At 39.8% G+C, this 18,072-nt stretch overlaps 2 protein-coding genes and 1 pseudogene across 8 annotated transcripts in view; 2 read left to right on the forward strand and 1 right to left on the reverse strand.

Annotated features, from left to right (window-relative positions):
- The window catches only part of TSGA10 (testis specific 10), a 97,562-nt gene extending 96,567 nt beyond the window's left edge, over positions 1-995 (reverse strand). For 4 of the 7 annotated variants that reach the window (XR_013482793.1, XM_078146375.1, XM_020992820.2 and 1 more), the window contains exon 1: positions 899-995. The gene's annotated coding sequence lies outside the window, so the exon portion shown is untranslated. Of the gene's footprint in view, positions 1-380; positions 458-650; positions 864-898 lie in introns of those variants that run through there. The other 3 variants (XR_013482794.1, XM_020992819.2, XM_020992825.2) reach the window with 3 other exon arrangements.
- Positions 996-1,319: 324 nt separating this feature from the next.
- Positions 1,320-16,789, forward strand: CUNH2orf15 (chromosome unknown C2orf15 homolog). Its single transcript, XM_020992841.2, has 2 exons — positions 1,320-1,612; positions 14,187-16,789. Exon 2 carries the CDS (start codon positions 14,206-14,208, stop codon positions 14,482-14,484), a length of 279 nt encoding a protein of 92 aa, XP_020848500.1. The 5' UTR covers positions 1,320-1,612; positions 14,187-14,205; the 3' UTR covers positions 14,485-16,789.
- On the forward strand, positions 10,049-10,696 carry LOC110212799 (gamma-aminobutyric acid receptor-associated protein pseudogene; annotated as a pseudogene).
- Positions 16,790-18,072: the final 1,283 nt, after the last annotated feature.

Raw genomic sequence — 18,072 nt, forward strand, 5'->3', positions numbered from 1 at the left:
ACAGGTGAACCAAGATATCAAAGGTTGAAATGTACAAAAGATTAAAAACAACACCGTGGAAACTAATGGAGGAGAGGTAAGTTACTAGGTTCGAGCTCACTAAGCAAAGTCCCAAGGGTGGTGGTTTCCCCACAAAAGTACCAGGGTTAAAATCTCCAGAGACTTCATTCCATTTAAATTCTAGTTAACACTTTTTCGAAAAGAAAGCCAACTCATCTTTTCTTTGCTTTTCAGTACTTAAAACTCTAATTTCCGGAAAAAGTGCCCGCTTTTCATGCCTTAACTCCGTCTACCAGGACAGACACTATCTCCTAGGACTTTCGGAACAAGGGGGCCTGGGGAAAGGAAGGGGGTCCCAGAGTGCCCCCCAACACTCTCACCTCTCCCCAGACGCGCCCCTCCTAGAGCAGCCTTCCCAACAGCCCAGCCAAGAGACGCGGGAAGAAGTGAAGCGGTCACCATAGGAACTGGGCTTGGCCCTGGGCTCCCGAGAGACCGCCTCCGCCCGGACCACCTCCTCCTCCCCTCGGACCTCCTCCCCTCGGACCTCCTCCCCCGCCCCGCCCCCCCGACTCCAAGCAGGTGGGGGGGCCCTCCTCCCTCCTCCCGGAGTCCCCAGAGGGAGAGGACGGGGGGGGCGGGACACCCACTCAGATTCTCCCCGTCCTCACAGCCTTTCCGGTCAGAACTGAAGGCCTCCCCCACTCATCCAGGCGCTAGTCCCCGCGGGCGGCGGCCAGGCCCTGCCTCCTTCCCCTTCCCGTTCCCCCTCGTAGTCGCCCTTCCCAACACCCAAATCAACCCGGCCCCGCCCAGGTGGAGAAGGGAAACGGGAGGCGGGGCAGGGCGGAGGAGGAGGCGGTGCTAACCGCCGGGCCCCGCCCACACGCCTGCGTACCTGCGGGGGGCTCCTCCTCCACCTCCTCCACGGCCGTGGCGCCCTCGCTCTGGCTCACTCCCGCGGCCCGCGTGCACTCGACTGGGCTCGACCCTCTAGCGCCCGTACGCCTACTTACTAGGAGGCACGCTGCCAGCCACGCACTCACAGCTAGTGACGTACACGTCTACCTGCTCACCCGCCCTTCCAACGAGCTCGCACCCTCGGCGCGTGCCCGCGATTCCGCCTTCGCGCCAGCCCCCCCATTCAGCCTCCCTCTCGTGGTTCAAAAGCTGCCCCCTCCCCTTCCCCGCGACACCAGCGTCTGGTCTCCTAGTAACCAGACACGCGCCCTCTTTCCGCCTCGGCAGCCTTCCTCACCCTCCGCGCAGCTGCGCCCACAGGTCGGTCGCCTCACCTGAGAAGAGCGCGCATGCGCGCCTTGACATTTTCCCCACTCTTCTCCCCCGTCCCCACCCCCCCTTGGAACCCCAGCTCTATTTGCTCTGTCTAGGGCAGCCCGTGGCGCCTTATCTTGGTTCTTTATTTCTCCCGCTACCCGGCGCAGTTATCATTCCTAAGTCTACAGAACTCGGGTCTGGAGAGTCGGCTTCGTCCGTTGTTCTTGGGGCGCGGACTGCACTCTTGGGCCGCGGGCGGGCGCGCCGCGGAGCCTCCCGAGGTTTCCACCTGTAGCCTGTGCGGGATCCCGGAGAGCCGGCTGTCTAGACCGAGGTGAGCCCCGGGGAGCGCCGAGCAGTGGTGCCTCCCAAAGCGGCCGTCCTCTCCTCCCGTCCCGCCCCACACCCGGTCCGGTCTCAGACGCTGGAAGGCGCTGGACCGCGGTCAGCTCAGCCCCGGGCCGGAGGGGGCCCAGCCCGAAGGGGCTGCCCAGCGCTGAGGCGGCCCCTTCCCGCCCCGATTCCTGAATCCCCGGAGCAGGGGAGCGGAACGTGCAAACCCCTGTCCTTAAAGCGGCTTTTTTTTTTTTGAAGGGAGAGAGGGGGAGAAGTGGTCTGATATCTTGCTATAATGTTAGAGAAAAACATACACCTGTGCTTTCCTTGTTTTAATATCTAGTAAATAAGCCTTCTTTCTGCCATGACCATCACAGCGGTAGCTTAGGCACAGTGGAGACGAATTCGAGTATTAATTGTCTTAACGTGCGAAATTGAGGTGAAAGAAAGAAGACCAGGTTGGTCTCTGCCTTCCATTTAAAAAAAGAATGCTCTGGGGAAATAAGGGCGTTGATTTCTACCCACCCCTTCACAAGTAACAGACGATATTTGAACAATTGTGGTTCCTCCCTCTCTCTTTTTTTTCTTCTTTTTTTAAAATACAGTTGGGATGATGTCTAAATTTTCTCCTGAGTGTATTTCAGTGTTGGTGAAACACCTCAAACTTCTATTTAAAAAGTCAGGTCACATCTCGAAGAGATTGATAATTCATGTTTTAGAAAGGTGGTAATCATTTTTATGGCATTATATAAAAGATATGAATATTTTTCTTTAGGATGCTTCTTCAAAAATGATTATCATAATACAGATGCTTCATATGTTCCCAACTTCATAATTCTAATTTTTTAGATTCTTCTATAGTTTTATGTATACATATATAAGATGTACTCGTGTATATGCAATAGTTTGGTTTTTTTAAGCTTTTTTTTTTTTTGTAACCCGGCTTATCATGGGAGTACTCCTGATCTTCTAGACCGGGGCTTACCAATTGAGATGGATTTGACTCCTTTGAGAGAACCCTCAGTCCAACAAATCAGGGGTCTTCTCCGGTTTCTGTTACATTTTGTTTTTATACTTGTCATTTCCCCTTAATTTTGTACCCATTGAACTTTTCCTTTTAATAATGAAAAACATTTCAACAAAACCAACTTACACAGCCAACAAAATATGCCATACAGTATATATCACGCTCCACAACCTGAGTCCTCTCACCTCTCTACTGAGGGAACAAGTATACTTTGTTTCTCCAGAGACTCACAGGAACTACATGCATACAACTTTAAAACACTCTTTACAGTAATATAGACCTAAACAATTGGAGAAATACTGTTTATGGGTAGATTATGCCAATGCAATAAAAATGAAAATATCGCTTTATGTTTCATTCAGTGCCAGTCGATTTACCAGAGGATTACTTTATAGAGCTAAAAGTAATAAAAATTAATCCGAAGGAACAAAAGATTAAGAATAGGAAGGGAAATAATTTTTTTAAAATGGGAAGAATGGGAGCCTAATACCAGATTTCAAATTATACTAAGAAAGCAGTAATCATCCAAACAATTTGGTACTGGTTAAAAGATAAAGAGGTTGGTTACTCAGTACAACAAATTAGGTACCAACCAAACAGGAGTCATCAAGTGTTTGATAAATTCAAATACCATAGATAGTAGAATAAGAACTCACTATTTGACAAAAACTGTTGGGAAAACTGGAAAGCATTCTAGCAGAATTTAAATGTAGAAGAACACTTCATACCAAAATGGCTTCCAATTGTATATATAACATAAATATAAGGTTACATCATAGGTTAGAGAGAGGATCAAGGAAAAAAATAACCTTTCAAATCTCTAAATAGACCTAATGAGATATAGAAGATTACAAAGATAAAATGGATAGTTTTGATTATATAAAATTTAAAAGTTTTGGCATAAATCCAGTGTAGCCCGGATTAAAAGGGGGAAAAAATCTTTGCAGCAAGTTTCACTGATGAAGGTTTTATTTCAAAATATGGAAGGAATTGATTCAAGTTCATGAAAATAAGAGCCATTTCTCTTTTAATAAATAGTCTAAGGCTACATGAACAGGCAATTCTCCATGGAAGAAACCTAAACTACCTATATCCATATGAAGGAAAATGCACCAAATCACTAGTAAGCAGAGAAATGTAAATTAAAGCAACTCTGAAGTTCTACTTCATACCCATTAGATTGGCAAACCAGACAAAAAAATGACAAATGTTGAAGGGAATGTAGGAAAATAAGTTGATGTACTGTTTGAGGGGCTGTGAAGCGATCTAGCCATTCTGGCAAGCATTTCGGAATTGTGACCCAACGGTTACTAAACTATGCATACTTTTTGACCCAGTGGAAGCCTTTTTTGCTTCCCTGGCTTCCTTCATCTTTTACATGAAAATTTCGTCTTCTACATGAAAGTGTTTCCTAACCTCTCAATTCTATTGCCTTCCCTCTTTTGATTATTTCCTATTTGTCCTGTAAATAGCTTGTTTGTGCATAATTATTTCTTGTCTCCCCCATTGGTCTGTGAGTTCCTTGAGGGCAGAGTCTGTCTTTTGCCTTTTTATCTCTTCAGTGCAAGAGTTTAATAATTACTTATTGACTGACTAATGGTGATACTAATACTAGGCCTATATTTCAGTAATAAGCTTATACTCCAAAAAGATCAAAGAAAGAAGAAAAAGACCCCTTTTTAGCAGATCTTTTTGTAGTTGCAAAGAATTGTAAACTAAGGAAGTGCCCATCAGTTGGGAAATGGTTCAACAAATTGTTGTATATGAATAAAATGGAATACTATTTTGCTGAAAGATAGTTTCAAAGAAACTGGGATGAATGAAAAGCCCAAAAGAATTTCGGGGCAATTAATAATCAATTTATTAGGCTAGCTGATAATTAATGGTCAGTGGTTTCTCTTTTCTTGTTTTGTTCCTAAAAGTTACATAGGAGTCGCTTCAGTTTTTGAAGCAAATCATTTCGTCTTCTAGATCAACAAATATTTGTTAACAATTTATGTAACTGGCATTACTGTGGGCATTTTTAGAGATAAAACATAATAAAACTGGACCTTGTCCTTAAGAAGCTGAACTCCCTATTAAGGAAACAAACTATGCCCATGAAGCAAAAAACAATATAAAACAATATGTGAATAAATGTCCCCCAATCAATCAACAAGAGTTTATTAAGTTCCAGTTATGTGCCAGGCATTGTGCTAAGCCCTGAAAATACCAAGGAAAAAAGTAAAAACAGCCCCTGGCTACAAGAAGCTCACATTCTATTGAAGGAACTAATATGTACACAAATAATTGTAGGTTAATAGAAGGTAATTCTAAAAGGGGAAAGCACTAGCAGCTAAGGACACTAGGAAAGACTTCTGCACTGAGGCTTGAAGGAAGGCAGGGATTCTTAGAGGTAGAAGTGAAGGTAGTATATTCCAGGGATGAGGGACAGCTAGAGCAAAAGCAGAGAGATGAAAGATGCACTGGTATGTGTGAAGAACAGTAAGTAAACCAGTAAAGCTGAATTGTAGAGAGTAGTAATATGTAAGAAGACTGGAAAGAATGTTGTAAAGAGCTTTAAATCCTAGAGTCAGTAAGCATTTATTAAGCACCTACTGTATACCATGCACTGTCCTTAGTGCTGAGGCTTCAAAAGCTGTCAAAAGCTAATCTACAACTAAAGAGCTCACAGCCTAATGGTAGAGACAACATGCAAACAAATATGTACAAACAAGCTATATACAGGATAGATAGGAAGTACTCAACAGAGAGCAGGCACTGGAATTAAGAGAGATGGGAAAGGTTTCCTGGAGAATGTAGGATTTTAACTGGGATTTGGAGGAAGCCAGAAAAGGAAAGTCAGGCGGCATAAACAAGTAGGGAGAGCATTCTGGCCATGGGGGACAGCCAAGTGAAAGTGCTCACAGTAGGGAGATGAGTGTCTTGTTCAAGGATCAACAAGGAGGACAATGTCACTGGATTGAAGAGTACATGGGTGATAGTATATGTAAGAAAACTGGAAAGGTGAGGGGAGAGGCTAAGTTATGAAGAGTTCGAGTCCCAGGCAGAGGATTTATATTTTATTCTGGGGGTGATAAGGAACCACTGGAGTTTATCGAACAGGGAGGTGACGTAGTTAGATGTGTGCTTTAGGAAAATCACTGACTGCTGAATGGAAGATGGACTGGAGTGGGGAGAGATTTGCGGTATGCAGATCAACCAAGTAGACTTGGAATCATCCAGACTTGATGAGATAAGGGCCTGCGCCAGCATAGTGTCAGAGGAGAGAAAGGGGCATAAGAGATGGTGCAAAGGTGAAATTGACAGACCTTGGCATCAGTTTGGACACTGGTTGGGTGGGAGGGTGGAGCTGCAAGGAGGAGCACTGGAATTAGGAGCAGAGGATGACATCTAGGTTGCAAGCCTAGGAAACTTGACAGTAATAGAGGTGGAGCCAAGATGACAAAGTGCAGTGAGCATTTCTGCTGAGCTTTCCCAACCCCTAAATAACTTTCAAAAGGTATGTCAAATCAAATTCTGAGTGGGATAATAAAAAGTAAGTTACAGTGAGATCTTTTTCCACCCCAAGACAGTTTAGGAGAATAAAAGGACAGGCCTATAGCCACTGGAGTGGGAGCTGGCCAGATGCGCAGCATGGAAGAAGCATCACTGGCTAAGAGGCTTGGAGGAGGTGGTGGCACCGAGAGCCCTCAGCACCTAACGACAGTAAGGGGACTAAATACCTGGTCAGAAAGAGATTACAAGGGACCCCTGTGCTAACATTGAATACGGGACTAGGCACTGTTTGGCACTTGTGATGCCTGTTACCCAGTTCTGGGTTGCAGATCCAGAGCAGAGAGGAGCAGTTTCAGTCTGTGATCTAGAGAGGCCCTACTTGAGTAAGGACCAGAGTGAAGACCAGGAAAATAGTGACCAGAACTCTTCCCGGATCACACCTCCTTGGGAGCACCAAAAACCTACAAGCCCCCCCAATCTAGCCATAGAAGCTCAGAATAGCCCACCCCAGAACTGAGTAGAGCCCAACTCTTAACTTAAAGCCCAAAATCAAGATATGGGCTGGAAAAATTTGCAAACAACAAAAAAAGAACCTTATAATAAATAGCTTTTATGGTGACAGGGAGGCAGAAGAAGTCAACAACCTCAAAATATCTAAAAGGGAAGTCTTTTAAAAATACGGATTGTACACACGACCAACAAGAATTTCTAGAAGAGCTAAAAAAAGTGATTAAAAAAGAGCAAAAAATAGTTTTAAAAATCAAGTAAGAGTGACAGGGAAAAAATTGGGGAAAGAAATGAGCACTGCCAGAAGATGATGAAAAGAGAATTAACAACTTGGTAAAAGTGGTACAAAACACTCACTGAAGAAAATCCTCAAACATTAGAATTGGTCAAATGGAAATTAATAACTCTCTGAGACATCAAGAAACAAAGTGAAAAGACTGAAAAAATAGAAGAAAATATGAAATATCAACATCAGAAAAACAACTGACCTGGAAAATGGATCAAGGAGTGATTATTTAAGAATTCTTGGACTATCTGAAAGCCATGATCAAAGAAAGAACCCTAGGAATGCAGAAACAGACCAGTCCTACCTACTATGTCAATGTTACTTTAATTCTGCCTTCTTCTATGGGAAATAATAGGTAAAAGATAGGTAGAAGAAAGGTTAGGGAAAGGAAACCACTTATTTCTTAAAGTAAAAATAGGTCAGAGAACAGAATCAACTCAGCTTTAATAGTTTGGGTCAAGTATTAGGATATTTTTATGATAAAGAGAAGATATTTGAAAGCTAAATAGCTACCAGAGGATAATTCAGATTTCAAAAGTTTAACAAAGTACATGTCACCTAATGTCTCTAGGACAATTAAACATATCTATAAACTAATTAGACTTGATTATTTCTGAAGTCTCTTCCATCTCTAAGTCTGTGATCTTTTTAAAATAAATCTTTTACAAATCACAAATCTTTCCAAATTGTTTTTTTATCTCAGATGCATATTTATCAAACTACAGATCATTATTGAGCTCCTGTTATGTGCTAGATACTGTACTATGGTCAGTATCCTATTCTACTATGGTTAAAGTACTTTAAAACTACTCCTAAATAAATGCAAACATTGATTTGATGGGGTGAGATAACCTTTGGAATTGTTTTTTAGTAATTTTATCTATTTGGGCAACTCCAACTGGTTTGTTTCTGCATTCCTGAGGCTCTGCAGGCTTTAAGTGACTTGTTTAGAGTGAGACAGATAACATGTGTCAAGGGTTAGGCTTGAACCCAAGTATTTCTTGCTCCAAGGCCACCCATTATCCAGTGTGCTAGGATGCCTCTCACCTTTTTTTTTTAAATAGGTCTACATAAATTTTGCCTTCTTTCCTGTTCATGCTTATTTTATCCACAGATCAAAAAAAAAAGCAATCAGGAAGTACTTCACACTTATGTAGAATTTTAATGTTTAAATCATTTAAGAGCTTCAAGTTATTTGAAGTAAACTTTTAGTAGCAATTATAAATACTGCTTGTCATTTTCCTAAGGTCCTAGGTATGTGATAAGAAATACTGAATATTTTAGTAGTCAAGCTGTTAAAAAAAAAAAGGTTTTGAAGTACTAAGAAAATTACACAGAAATTAATTCCCTAGAATTCATAGTTCAACCCAGAAATAGCATCTGGAAAGATTGTTAAATATTTATGACTGGACAAATTATACCCAAGGAGTACCTAATTAGGTTTTAACTCACTGAGGAATTCTGAGGTAGCTTTAGTGATTTATCTTGTTCTTCTCTGTAATGCCTTAAAATGGACTTAATCTTAATTGGTCTCAGTGTTTTGAGAATACTGAACATTAATAGTGTCCATCTTCATGCATACATTGGAAGAATAGGTTTTCAAAGCTAAAGTTTTACTTGAAAATTTTCAAAAATAGTTGCATATCACTTCTGTATAAAATAAGATTAGAGTGTTAAGGTGTGATGTATCTTGTATACTATACTGTAAATTTTTTGAGAACAGGAAATGTTTTTTGCATACTGCAGAAAGTCTAGGACAATGTTTTCCATAAACTAAGTGCTTTTAGGGGGATTGTTCAGTCATTTTAGTAGTGTAGTAGTAGTCTTTCATGACTCCATTTGGGTTTTGTTTTTTGCTTTTTTGGCAAAAATACTGGAGTGGTTTGCCGTTTCCTTTTCCAGTGAATCAATTTTGTCAGACAATCAGAAGTTAAGTGATTTGCTAGGAAGTATCTGAGGTGGATTTGAACTCAGGTCTTCCTGATTCCAGGGTCAGTGTTCTATCCACTGAGCTACCAGATATCTCAATAAATATCTATTGAATGAATAAATGATTTTGTAACAGAAATAATGGCATTCAGAATTTTAAAGTCAATGTGCTACCTTGCTGCTTTTTGAAAAGTGACTGAGATTAACACTTGATGGTTCATATGCTTAAAAAAAAGTTTTCCAGAAGAATTTGAAGAACTTAAGAACCAGGAGCCAAGATGGCAGATTAGGGGCAGCAACCCAGCTGAAATCTCCCAGTATGCCCCTCTAAACAACCTTAAAATAACATCTCAAATCTAATTTTGGAGTGACAAGGCCAAGGATTTTTCCAGCATAAGAAAACTTAGGAGATCAGCAGAAGTTTGTGACATGAGGGTGGAGGCCTGTCCAGAGCCCACATAAGCTATGGCAGCAACAGTGGCTGCAGCACCTTCAAAAGCTCTCAGCCCACAGATGATGATAAGGGAATCGAACAATTGGTCAGAAAAAAGTTAACAGGGAAACCTTTTGCTGTTACTAGGTACAGCTGGTGCTGATTGGCATCTCTGTTGCCCATATGCAATTCTGAGTTGCAGTTCCAGGGCAAAGAGGAGAGCTGGGGGTTGATCACTAGGGAGTAGGGGTCGTGGTTACAGTTCCAAAGCAAAGAGGAGCTGTAGTGCTTGTGGCTGCAGGGGACCAGGAGCCTTTCCTGGGTAAAGATCAGAGTACGGACCAAGAGAGCAGTGACCCTACTTCTCCAAAGATCACATCACCTTGGAAGCACTAAAAACTTGCAGACCCCCCAGAACTAGCTCTGGAAATAACAACATCAAAAAGCCTAAAGCTTGGGACAGTGCTAAGGTGAGCAAAGCCCAACTTTAATCTAAAGTTCAAAATCAAGAAGCAGGCTGGAAAACTGAGCAAATAATAATAAAAAAAGAATTTTACCATAAAAGGCTACTTTGGTGGCAAGGAACGTGAAGACATAAACTCAGAAGAAAACAGTGTGAAAATAGCCATGAACATAGCCTCAAAAGAAAAAAATGCTAATTGGACCCAAACCCAATAAGAATTCCTGGAAGCATTAAAGAGATGAGTGGTAGAGGAAAAATTGGGAAAATAATTGAGAATGGCAGGTCGAAGAGATGACTCAGCCAAGTGAGTTCACCCGCCTGGCTGGCTGTCTCTGTCACCACTGCCCCCTCCCCCAGTCGCCTCAGCCCATCCAGGCTCAGTCCCTGGGAGGATAAAGTTTATTTACAAGAAGTACCCATTCAAGAAGCGCTGCTCTGCAGGCAAGAAGATGCACAAGTAGTGTCCCATTCGGGTCCGGTGATTGTGGAAAAAGCTCCTAAGACCCGGATAGGTGACCTGGACACGAAGAAATACCTGGTGCCTTCTGATCTCACAGTTGGTCAGTTCTGCTTCTTGATCTGGAAGCAAATTCACCTTCGAGCTGAGGATGCCCTATGTTTCTTTGTCAACAATGTCATTCCACCCACCAGCGCCACCATGGGTCAGCTTTACCGGGAACATCATGAAGACGACTTCTTTCTATACACTGCCTACAGCGACGAAAGCATCTACGGTCTGTGAAGCTGCCTGCCAACCTCTGGGTGGGGGGGCCCTTCTCTAAGAAGAGTGAGGGTTCCCCTGTCTCTTCCTCTCCTCATCCCCTAACTACCCCATTCTCCTCAGTTTCTTCTCTCTGCTGGAAGACAAACACCAGCACCTCTTGTCAAGGCCTGCAATTTGCAATGTTTAAGACTCTCTTTCCCTCAGCCCATTCTGGCTGGAGTTAGGGAGGACTCAGGTAGAGGAAACCACCCCCCCCAATGTCTGTATTTTCTTTTTTCTCCCTTGGATCTAAACCTTTTCTGCCTCTTCCTCTCTCCCCTACAGTCCTCCTCCAACTCTTTTTGGTTGTCAATTCCCATTTTCTTTTTGTCTCACTCACTGTTTGTTTTGGTTTCTGTTCCTTCCCAGACTCCCCAAAGAACTTGGGTTCTTACAATTCCTCTACTCACCTCCACCCCCTTCATCTTCCCACCCACGGGGGAGGGGAGGGAGTGGAGAAGATCAATAAAGAAACCAAAAAAAAAAAAAGAAAAGAAATGAGAATGATGCAAGAAAATTATGAAAAGAGAATTAACAGCTTGGTCAAAGAGGTATAAGACGTCACTGAAGAAAATAACACCTTAAAAATAGAATTGGTCAGGGACAGCTAGGTGGCGCAGTGGATAGAGCTCTGGCCTTGGAGTCAGGAGGACCTGAGTTCAAACCCGGTCTAAGACACACAACACATGACACTTAGTAGCTGTGTGACCCCAGGCAAGTCACTTAACCCGATTGCTTAGCAAAAAAAAAGGAAAAAAATAGAATTGGTCTAATGGTAAAATTCATGGAAGTATAAAGATCTCCTTAAAAAGCAGAATTCACCAAATGGAAAAAGAGGTTTAAAAAATTCACTGCAGAAAACAACTCCTTAAAAAGCAGAATTGGGCAAGTGGAAGCTAATGACTCCATGAGACATCAAGAAACAATAGAACAAAGTCAAAAGAATGAAAAAAATAGAAGACTATGTGAAATGTCTCATTGGAAAAACAACTGATCTGGAAAATAGACCAAGGTGAGATAATTTAAGAATTATCGAACTACCTGAAAGCCATGATCAAAGAAAGAGCCTAGACATCATATGTCAAGAAATTATCAAGGAAAGCTCTGATATTTTCGATCCAAAGGGTAAAATAGAAATTGAAAGAATCCACCAATCACCTCCTGAAAGAGATCTCAAAATGAAAACTCCCAGGAATACTCTTGCCAAATTCTAGAGCTCCCAAACCAAGGAGAAAATACTGCAAGCAGCCAGAAAGAAACAATTCAAATATAATGGCATAATAGGATTACACAAGATTAGCAGCTTCTATGATAAAGGAGTGGAGGGCTTGGAATATGATATTCTGGAAGTCAAAGGAACCAAGACTACAACCAAATTGAGTTTTACAGTAAAATTGAGTATAATCTTTTGGAGGAAGAAAATGGATATTTAATAAAATAGAGAGCTTTCAAGCATTCCTAATGAAAAGACCAGAGCTGCATAGAAAAATTGATATTCAAACAAAAGACTCAAGAGAAGCATAAATAGGTAAACATGAAAGAGTAATCATAAGGGATTCAATAAAGTTAAACTGTTTATATTTCAAAGGGGAAGATGAGACATGTAAATTCTAAGAACTTTATCATTATTAAAGCAGTTAAAAGGAGATTACATAGACAAGAAGGCATGGATGTGAGTCAGTTATGTTGAAGTGATCTTCAAAAAAAATGAAGGGGTGAGAAAGGAATGCACTAGGGGAACGGGGAAGGGAGAGGTGGAATGGGGAAATTTTTCTCACATGAAAGAGGAACTCAAGAACTTTTACAAAGGAGGGAAAAATAGGAGGGGGATGGTGGTGGCAGGTTGTATTTGAACCTCACTCTCATCAGAATTGGTTCAAAGAGGGAAGAATATATTTACACACTCAGCTGTGTATAGAAATGTAACTTACCTAATAGGGGAAGGGCATGAGAAATAGAGGGAGAGGTGATAAAAGAGAAGGTAGATTAAGGGAGGCAGTGGTCAGAAGCAAAACAGATTTTTGAGGAGGGACAGGATAAAAAGAGAACAAACAAGGAAATGGGATAGAGGAAAATATACAGTAATCATAATTGTGAATGTGAGTAGGATGAGCTTACTCATAAAACAGAAGCAGATGGTAGAATGGATTAGAAACCAGAATCCAACAATATATTGTTTACAAGAACACACTTGAAACAGAAAGACACACCCAGAATTAAAATACAGGGCTGGAGCAGAATCTAAAATGCTTCAGCTGAACTAAAAAAGGCAGGAGTAGCAGTCGTGATCTCAGACAAAGCAAAAGCAAAAACTGACCTAATTAAAAGAGGTAATCAGGGAAACTACATTCTGCTAAAAGGCATCATACACAATGATGTAATATGAAAATTGTTTACAGTGTTTCTCTGGAAAAGACCTCATTTCTCAAATGCATACTGGGTATAGAACTGCGTCAAATGTATAAAAATAAGAACTGTTCCCCAGTTGGTAAATGGTCAAAGGATATAACCAGGCGGTTTTCAGAAGAAAAAATCAAAGCTATCTATAGTCAAAATGCCCTATATCACTTTTGATTAGAGAAATGCAAATTAAAACAACTCTGAGGTACCACCTCTCACCTCTCAGAAATGACAAATGCTGGAGGGGAGGAAGAAAAAAATAGTAGTGAACTGGTCCAACCATTCTGGAGTACAATTTGAAACCATATTCAAAGGGCTATAAAACTTTGCATATACCCTTTGACCCAGTAATACCACTACTAGATCTGTATCCCAAAGACATCAAAGGAAAAAAACCTATGTGTACAAAAATCTTTATAGTAGCTCTTTTGTGGTGGCAAAGAATTGGGAATTTAGAGGATGTTCATCAAGTGGAGAATGACTGAACAAGTTGTGGCATATGATTGTGATGGAGTACTATTGTGCTTTAAGAAATGATGAGGGGGTGGTTTGAGAAAAGCATGGCAAGAACTATATGAACTTATTCAACATGAAATGAAAACTGAGAGATCATTTTGCAGAATAACAGCAAGGTTGTAATGATGATAACTATGAAAGACTTAGTTACTCTGATCAATACAATGATCCAAGACAGTTCCAAAAAATTTATGATGGAAAAATGCCATCCAACTCCAGAGAGACAATTGATGAACTCTTAGTGCAAACTGAAGTATAATTTTCTTACTTTATTTTTCTTGTTTTTTAAAAAATATGGCTAATACAGAAATATGTTTTGCATGATTTCACATGTATAATTGACATATTATTTGTGTCAGTGGGTGGGGGAGGGGTGGAAAGGAGGAGAGAATTTGGAACTCAAAATTTAAAAAGAAAATCATGTTTAGAATAAATAGTAAATTTAAATGTTAAACAATTTTTAAAAAATAAAGAATTTATGAACCTTCTGAAAAGGAAAATGTAACCTTCTAAATACTGGTAAGTGGGGAGGAGTAAATTCTTTCTATAATTCTATATAACAATGACATTCTATTCCTTCCAAGCTATGTATGTCTTAAGCATACATGGCAAGTAATTAGTATTAGCTTTTGATATTTTCATTGGTTTTCTATCTTTCAAATAGGAGTTTTTCAGTGATCAAGTTGAAGAAAAATTTGTGAGTATTGCCTTTCAACTACATAGAAATTTTCTTGGCAATTTTTTTTTCAGACTTTGAAGATATCCCAAAATGGGATTCTCTCTTAGTAAATCTGCTACTCAAGTATCTGCTATACACAGTGATTCAAAAGTGGAGGATCATTTAATCCGAAGGACTGAGAAAACCAGGTTAAGACCAGTGACTCAGTTATTTCAAAATACCGGAAAAATAAGGTTAGAAGCTACAATTCAAGGAGAAAACTTTACAGTCATTGAAGAGACTGGCACACAATCTCATCCAGGAAAAGCGCTAAGTCCTGTGACATATGTTAAAGAAAGAGATGGACTAGAAATGATAGATGTGGAATGAGGTTATTTCTACATTATTAACAAACAAACCCCTTTGGTTAATTGGTGAGTCAAACTGCCTAATTTTATTTGGTAAACTTGAAAAAATAGAGAGTTTTACTAATTCTTATTTGCTGCTTTGACACAATGTACTGAATTTTTTTTTAACAACAAAAAGATTACTAAAAGCCTCTTTGAAGAAAAAGCCTTCCAGTAGTCAAAGCAGATAAATCCAGTCCTGTATTCTGCCTTTGTAAAATGCTGGTGTTTTGCAGCAATGGTGTTTAAATACATAAAGCTAGTTTGATCTTAACATCTACTATTTTAACATGAAGTAGACTCTATCTTTTTCTCTTTTTCATGACTCCTGATTATGAAAATGTTATTTTATAGAATTTTTACTAATTTATGAGAAGCTTAATTACTGATCTGTTTTATCTTTGTTACCAAGAAATAGTTTAGTAGCAAATAGTGAGTAGCAAAATACCTAACTAGGCATATATACATGATTGATTAAAAATTATAGTCTGCGTTCAGTGTTTTGCACAATTTCAAGCATGTATGTTGCTCGTGTACCATTTACTATTTGAGCCCATGAGCAATGAAATTTTACGTTAGTTTCCTTACCATTCCCCAATACTTGAGGGTGACAGAAAAGAAAGCTTACAGGCTTCCCAAAATGGAGCGAGATAGTCTCTACAAATGACTTGGGAGTCCTTTAATTAAATCTTCTCTTGAAGGTGATTTTTCTATGTTTAATTCATTGAACAATTTTTTTCAAATTTTAAAGTGATAGACTGACAAGTGTTATGATGTTAAATTTTTACCTTGTAGCTACTGCCATTTCGTACCATCAATATGTAGATGCTTAGATATAAGAAACACTTTCAGGTGTAAAACAAAACAAAACAAAATTTTATTTTCCATGTGTCAGTTGCTGTTCTTCCCAGTGCAGTAGCTTAGCCACAGGAGTATTGGCTCAAGTAATTGGGTGAAACCAGAACAGTTTGTTTCAGATAGAAAATGCTTCATTGATATTTATTTTACTTACGTTTTGCATATTATATAACATACCAGTGACTGCTTCAGATACCTAGTTAAATAGTCTGCCTCTGGACAATAAAAATAGTGTTTGCTCGTGGGGTAAAAAAAGTAGTGCTCACAAATCATGAAAAGTTAAACCATAAAGGAAATGGGTAAATGAAGTATAATCGGTGGTATTAAGCTGCTTATTAAATTTAGAGTGTGTTAAAATAATTGTGCTAAAAATAACACAAGGTAGCAGTTAGATGCTTTGTGGATTCTTAAGGGTAATTCTGAACAAAACTTCAGTGGTGAACTGCAACTAAGAAAGTGGCTCATCAAGAAAGAAATTTTTAGCCATTTTAGTACATTGAAATGTAATTTTGAAAGTACTATTTATTTTAGGAAGGAGAGATATTTATGGAAGGGCCCTTACAGGTAATCTAAGTCCAGCCTCCTCAGGTAACAGATGAAGAAATCAAGATTCAGAAAGTAGAAATGACTTGTCCAAGGCTAACAGCTGTAATGTCAAAATGCCATTTTAGTCACCCCAGACTTATTACTATTGTTAGTCTACCAATGGTGTATGACTATAAGTTATAGAATACTATAGTCTCCAAAGAATTAAAGTGTAGCACTCTGAGTGCAATTGAGAGGCACATGGTTGGTATGAATAGAGAATGCCACCTAACAAGGAACTAAAAAAAATTTTTTTAAATAAGTAAAGGAATAAAAACAGTAGAGAAAGCAGGAGAGCCTGTTGTGTAAGCAGCTGAGAAGAAAAACATAGCATCAAAAACTAGGATTTGAATAACAGGATTTATTCACCCTGTCACCAGAAAAAGCTGGACTGTGATTTCCCACATGAATACTCTATTGGCCCAGACCCAATGGAGATGGCCTGGAGAAATTGCAGTTGTCCTCAAGGTTGGACTTGAGATGGGGCATCCAAATGACAGAAAGTGTATGATTTCCTCCATTGCAACAATTATAAGGAAGACAGAGGGAACAAAAGGTTTGATTCCTTAAGTAAAATTTACATCCTTTTAATGTAACAACAAGAGTAAAGGTAAGGAGGATGGAAAAGAGGAGTTCTTTGATTATGGTTATAAATATTGAATGAGCAAGGAGTGGGCAGGGTGGGTAATCTTAAGTGTCACTCCTGTTATCTGGGAAAGGTGGGAAAGGGAGAAAGGCAAACATTAAAAAAAGAAGAAAAAAGAAACTACAGAATTAATTGAATCAATTTAGAAACTGGGTTGTCACAGGGCATGTGTTGGGATGCTTGTAAGGAAAGTGGAAGTTGTAAGCACACAGAAAACTAGAGGTAAATAAATTAATAGAGAAACTGAAGTTTGTGTGGCAGGGTTGTGGGGGGAGTGTCAGCAAATCTCGAATTGGATTACCTTACCACATTGACTTCTTGTGACTTGCCCAAGGTCAGCCAGTCAAGGCTTAGACCAGGTTTTCTAATTCTAAATCAGTGCTCTTTCCATTAAATCAAATTGTTAGGTTGTAAACTACATGATAGAGTTAGTGTTACATATAATTTTTTCTCCTTATATTTAACACAATGCTTTTCATATTAAGCACTTAATATTTAATTTGATTCAATGAAACACCTAGCATTACTAAGAATAGAATTATAAAGACAGAACACAGACACTGAAGCTTATAATATGGGAGAGTGGATAGATAGACATAATGTGTGTCTGTGTATCATACATATACTTTATGTCATGTTTATTTTGTAAAAAGTAAACTTCTCTTACAAAGGAGAATGCCAAGTCAGTGGTATGAAATATTTTCAAAGGGACAAATCATTCCTTTATGGTTGGTGGGGAGTGATAAGAGGTTAATAATGAAGGATCCCTTGAAGTAGCATTTGATTTTGGGCCTGGAAGTTGAGATTTAGGGTGGGCAAGCACATTCCTGAGTCACTTCCAGGCATGGGGGATGGTGTGAGGAAAAGAAGGGCAAGAGATGGCATGATTAGAATCAGGGGGAGGGGCAAGTTGCACATTTTGGCTAGAATATGAGAGAACAGGTTGGAGCCACATTCTGGAGGATTTTGATTTGAGGCTCAGGCATTTAAGGCAATGAAAAGCCATTAGAGCTTTTGAGTAAAAGAGCTGTATGAGTTCAGAGAGGTGCATTAGGAATATTCCTGAGTTAGTAAAGATAGGTAGTACTTGGTAATAAAGATGAATTAGAGAGGAAGACTGATTAAGAGGCTGTTAAATAGTCTAGGTAAAAGGACCTGAGGTGTAGAGTATTTGCAGCAGTTACAGAAAGGAATAGGTTGAAGATATATTGCCAAGGAAGAATTGACAGAGCTTGGCAACTCATTAGATGTGAGTCACAAATAATTTTAAGGTTCTGAACCGATGTGGCTGTACAGATGATGGTGCAGTCAGTCAACATTTACTAAGTGCCTACTATGTGCCAAGCACTGTGTTAGGCTATCAACAGAAATGGAAAAGTTCTGGAGAAGACTAGGTCTTGCATGAAGAGTCCAATTTGGGACACATTGAACTGGATATAGTTAGCTGCCAGTTGGAAATATGAGACTATATTTCTGAGAAGA

The sequence above is a fragment of the Phascolarctos cinereus genome, unplaced genomic scaffold (genome assembly GCF_003287225.1).
Source record: "Phascolarctos cinereus isolate Bilbo 61053 unplaced genomic scaffold, phaCin_HiC Scaffold_726;HRSCAF=1367, whole genome shotgun sequence".
NCBI lineage: Eukaryota > Metazoa > Chordata > Mammalia > Diprotodontia > Phascolarctidae > Phascolarctos > Phascolarctos cinereus.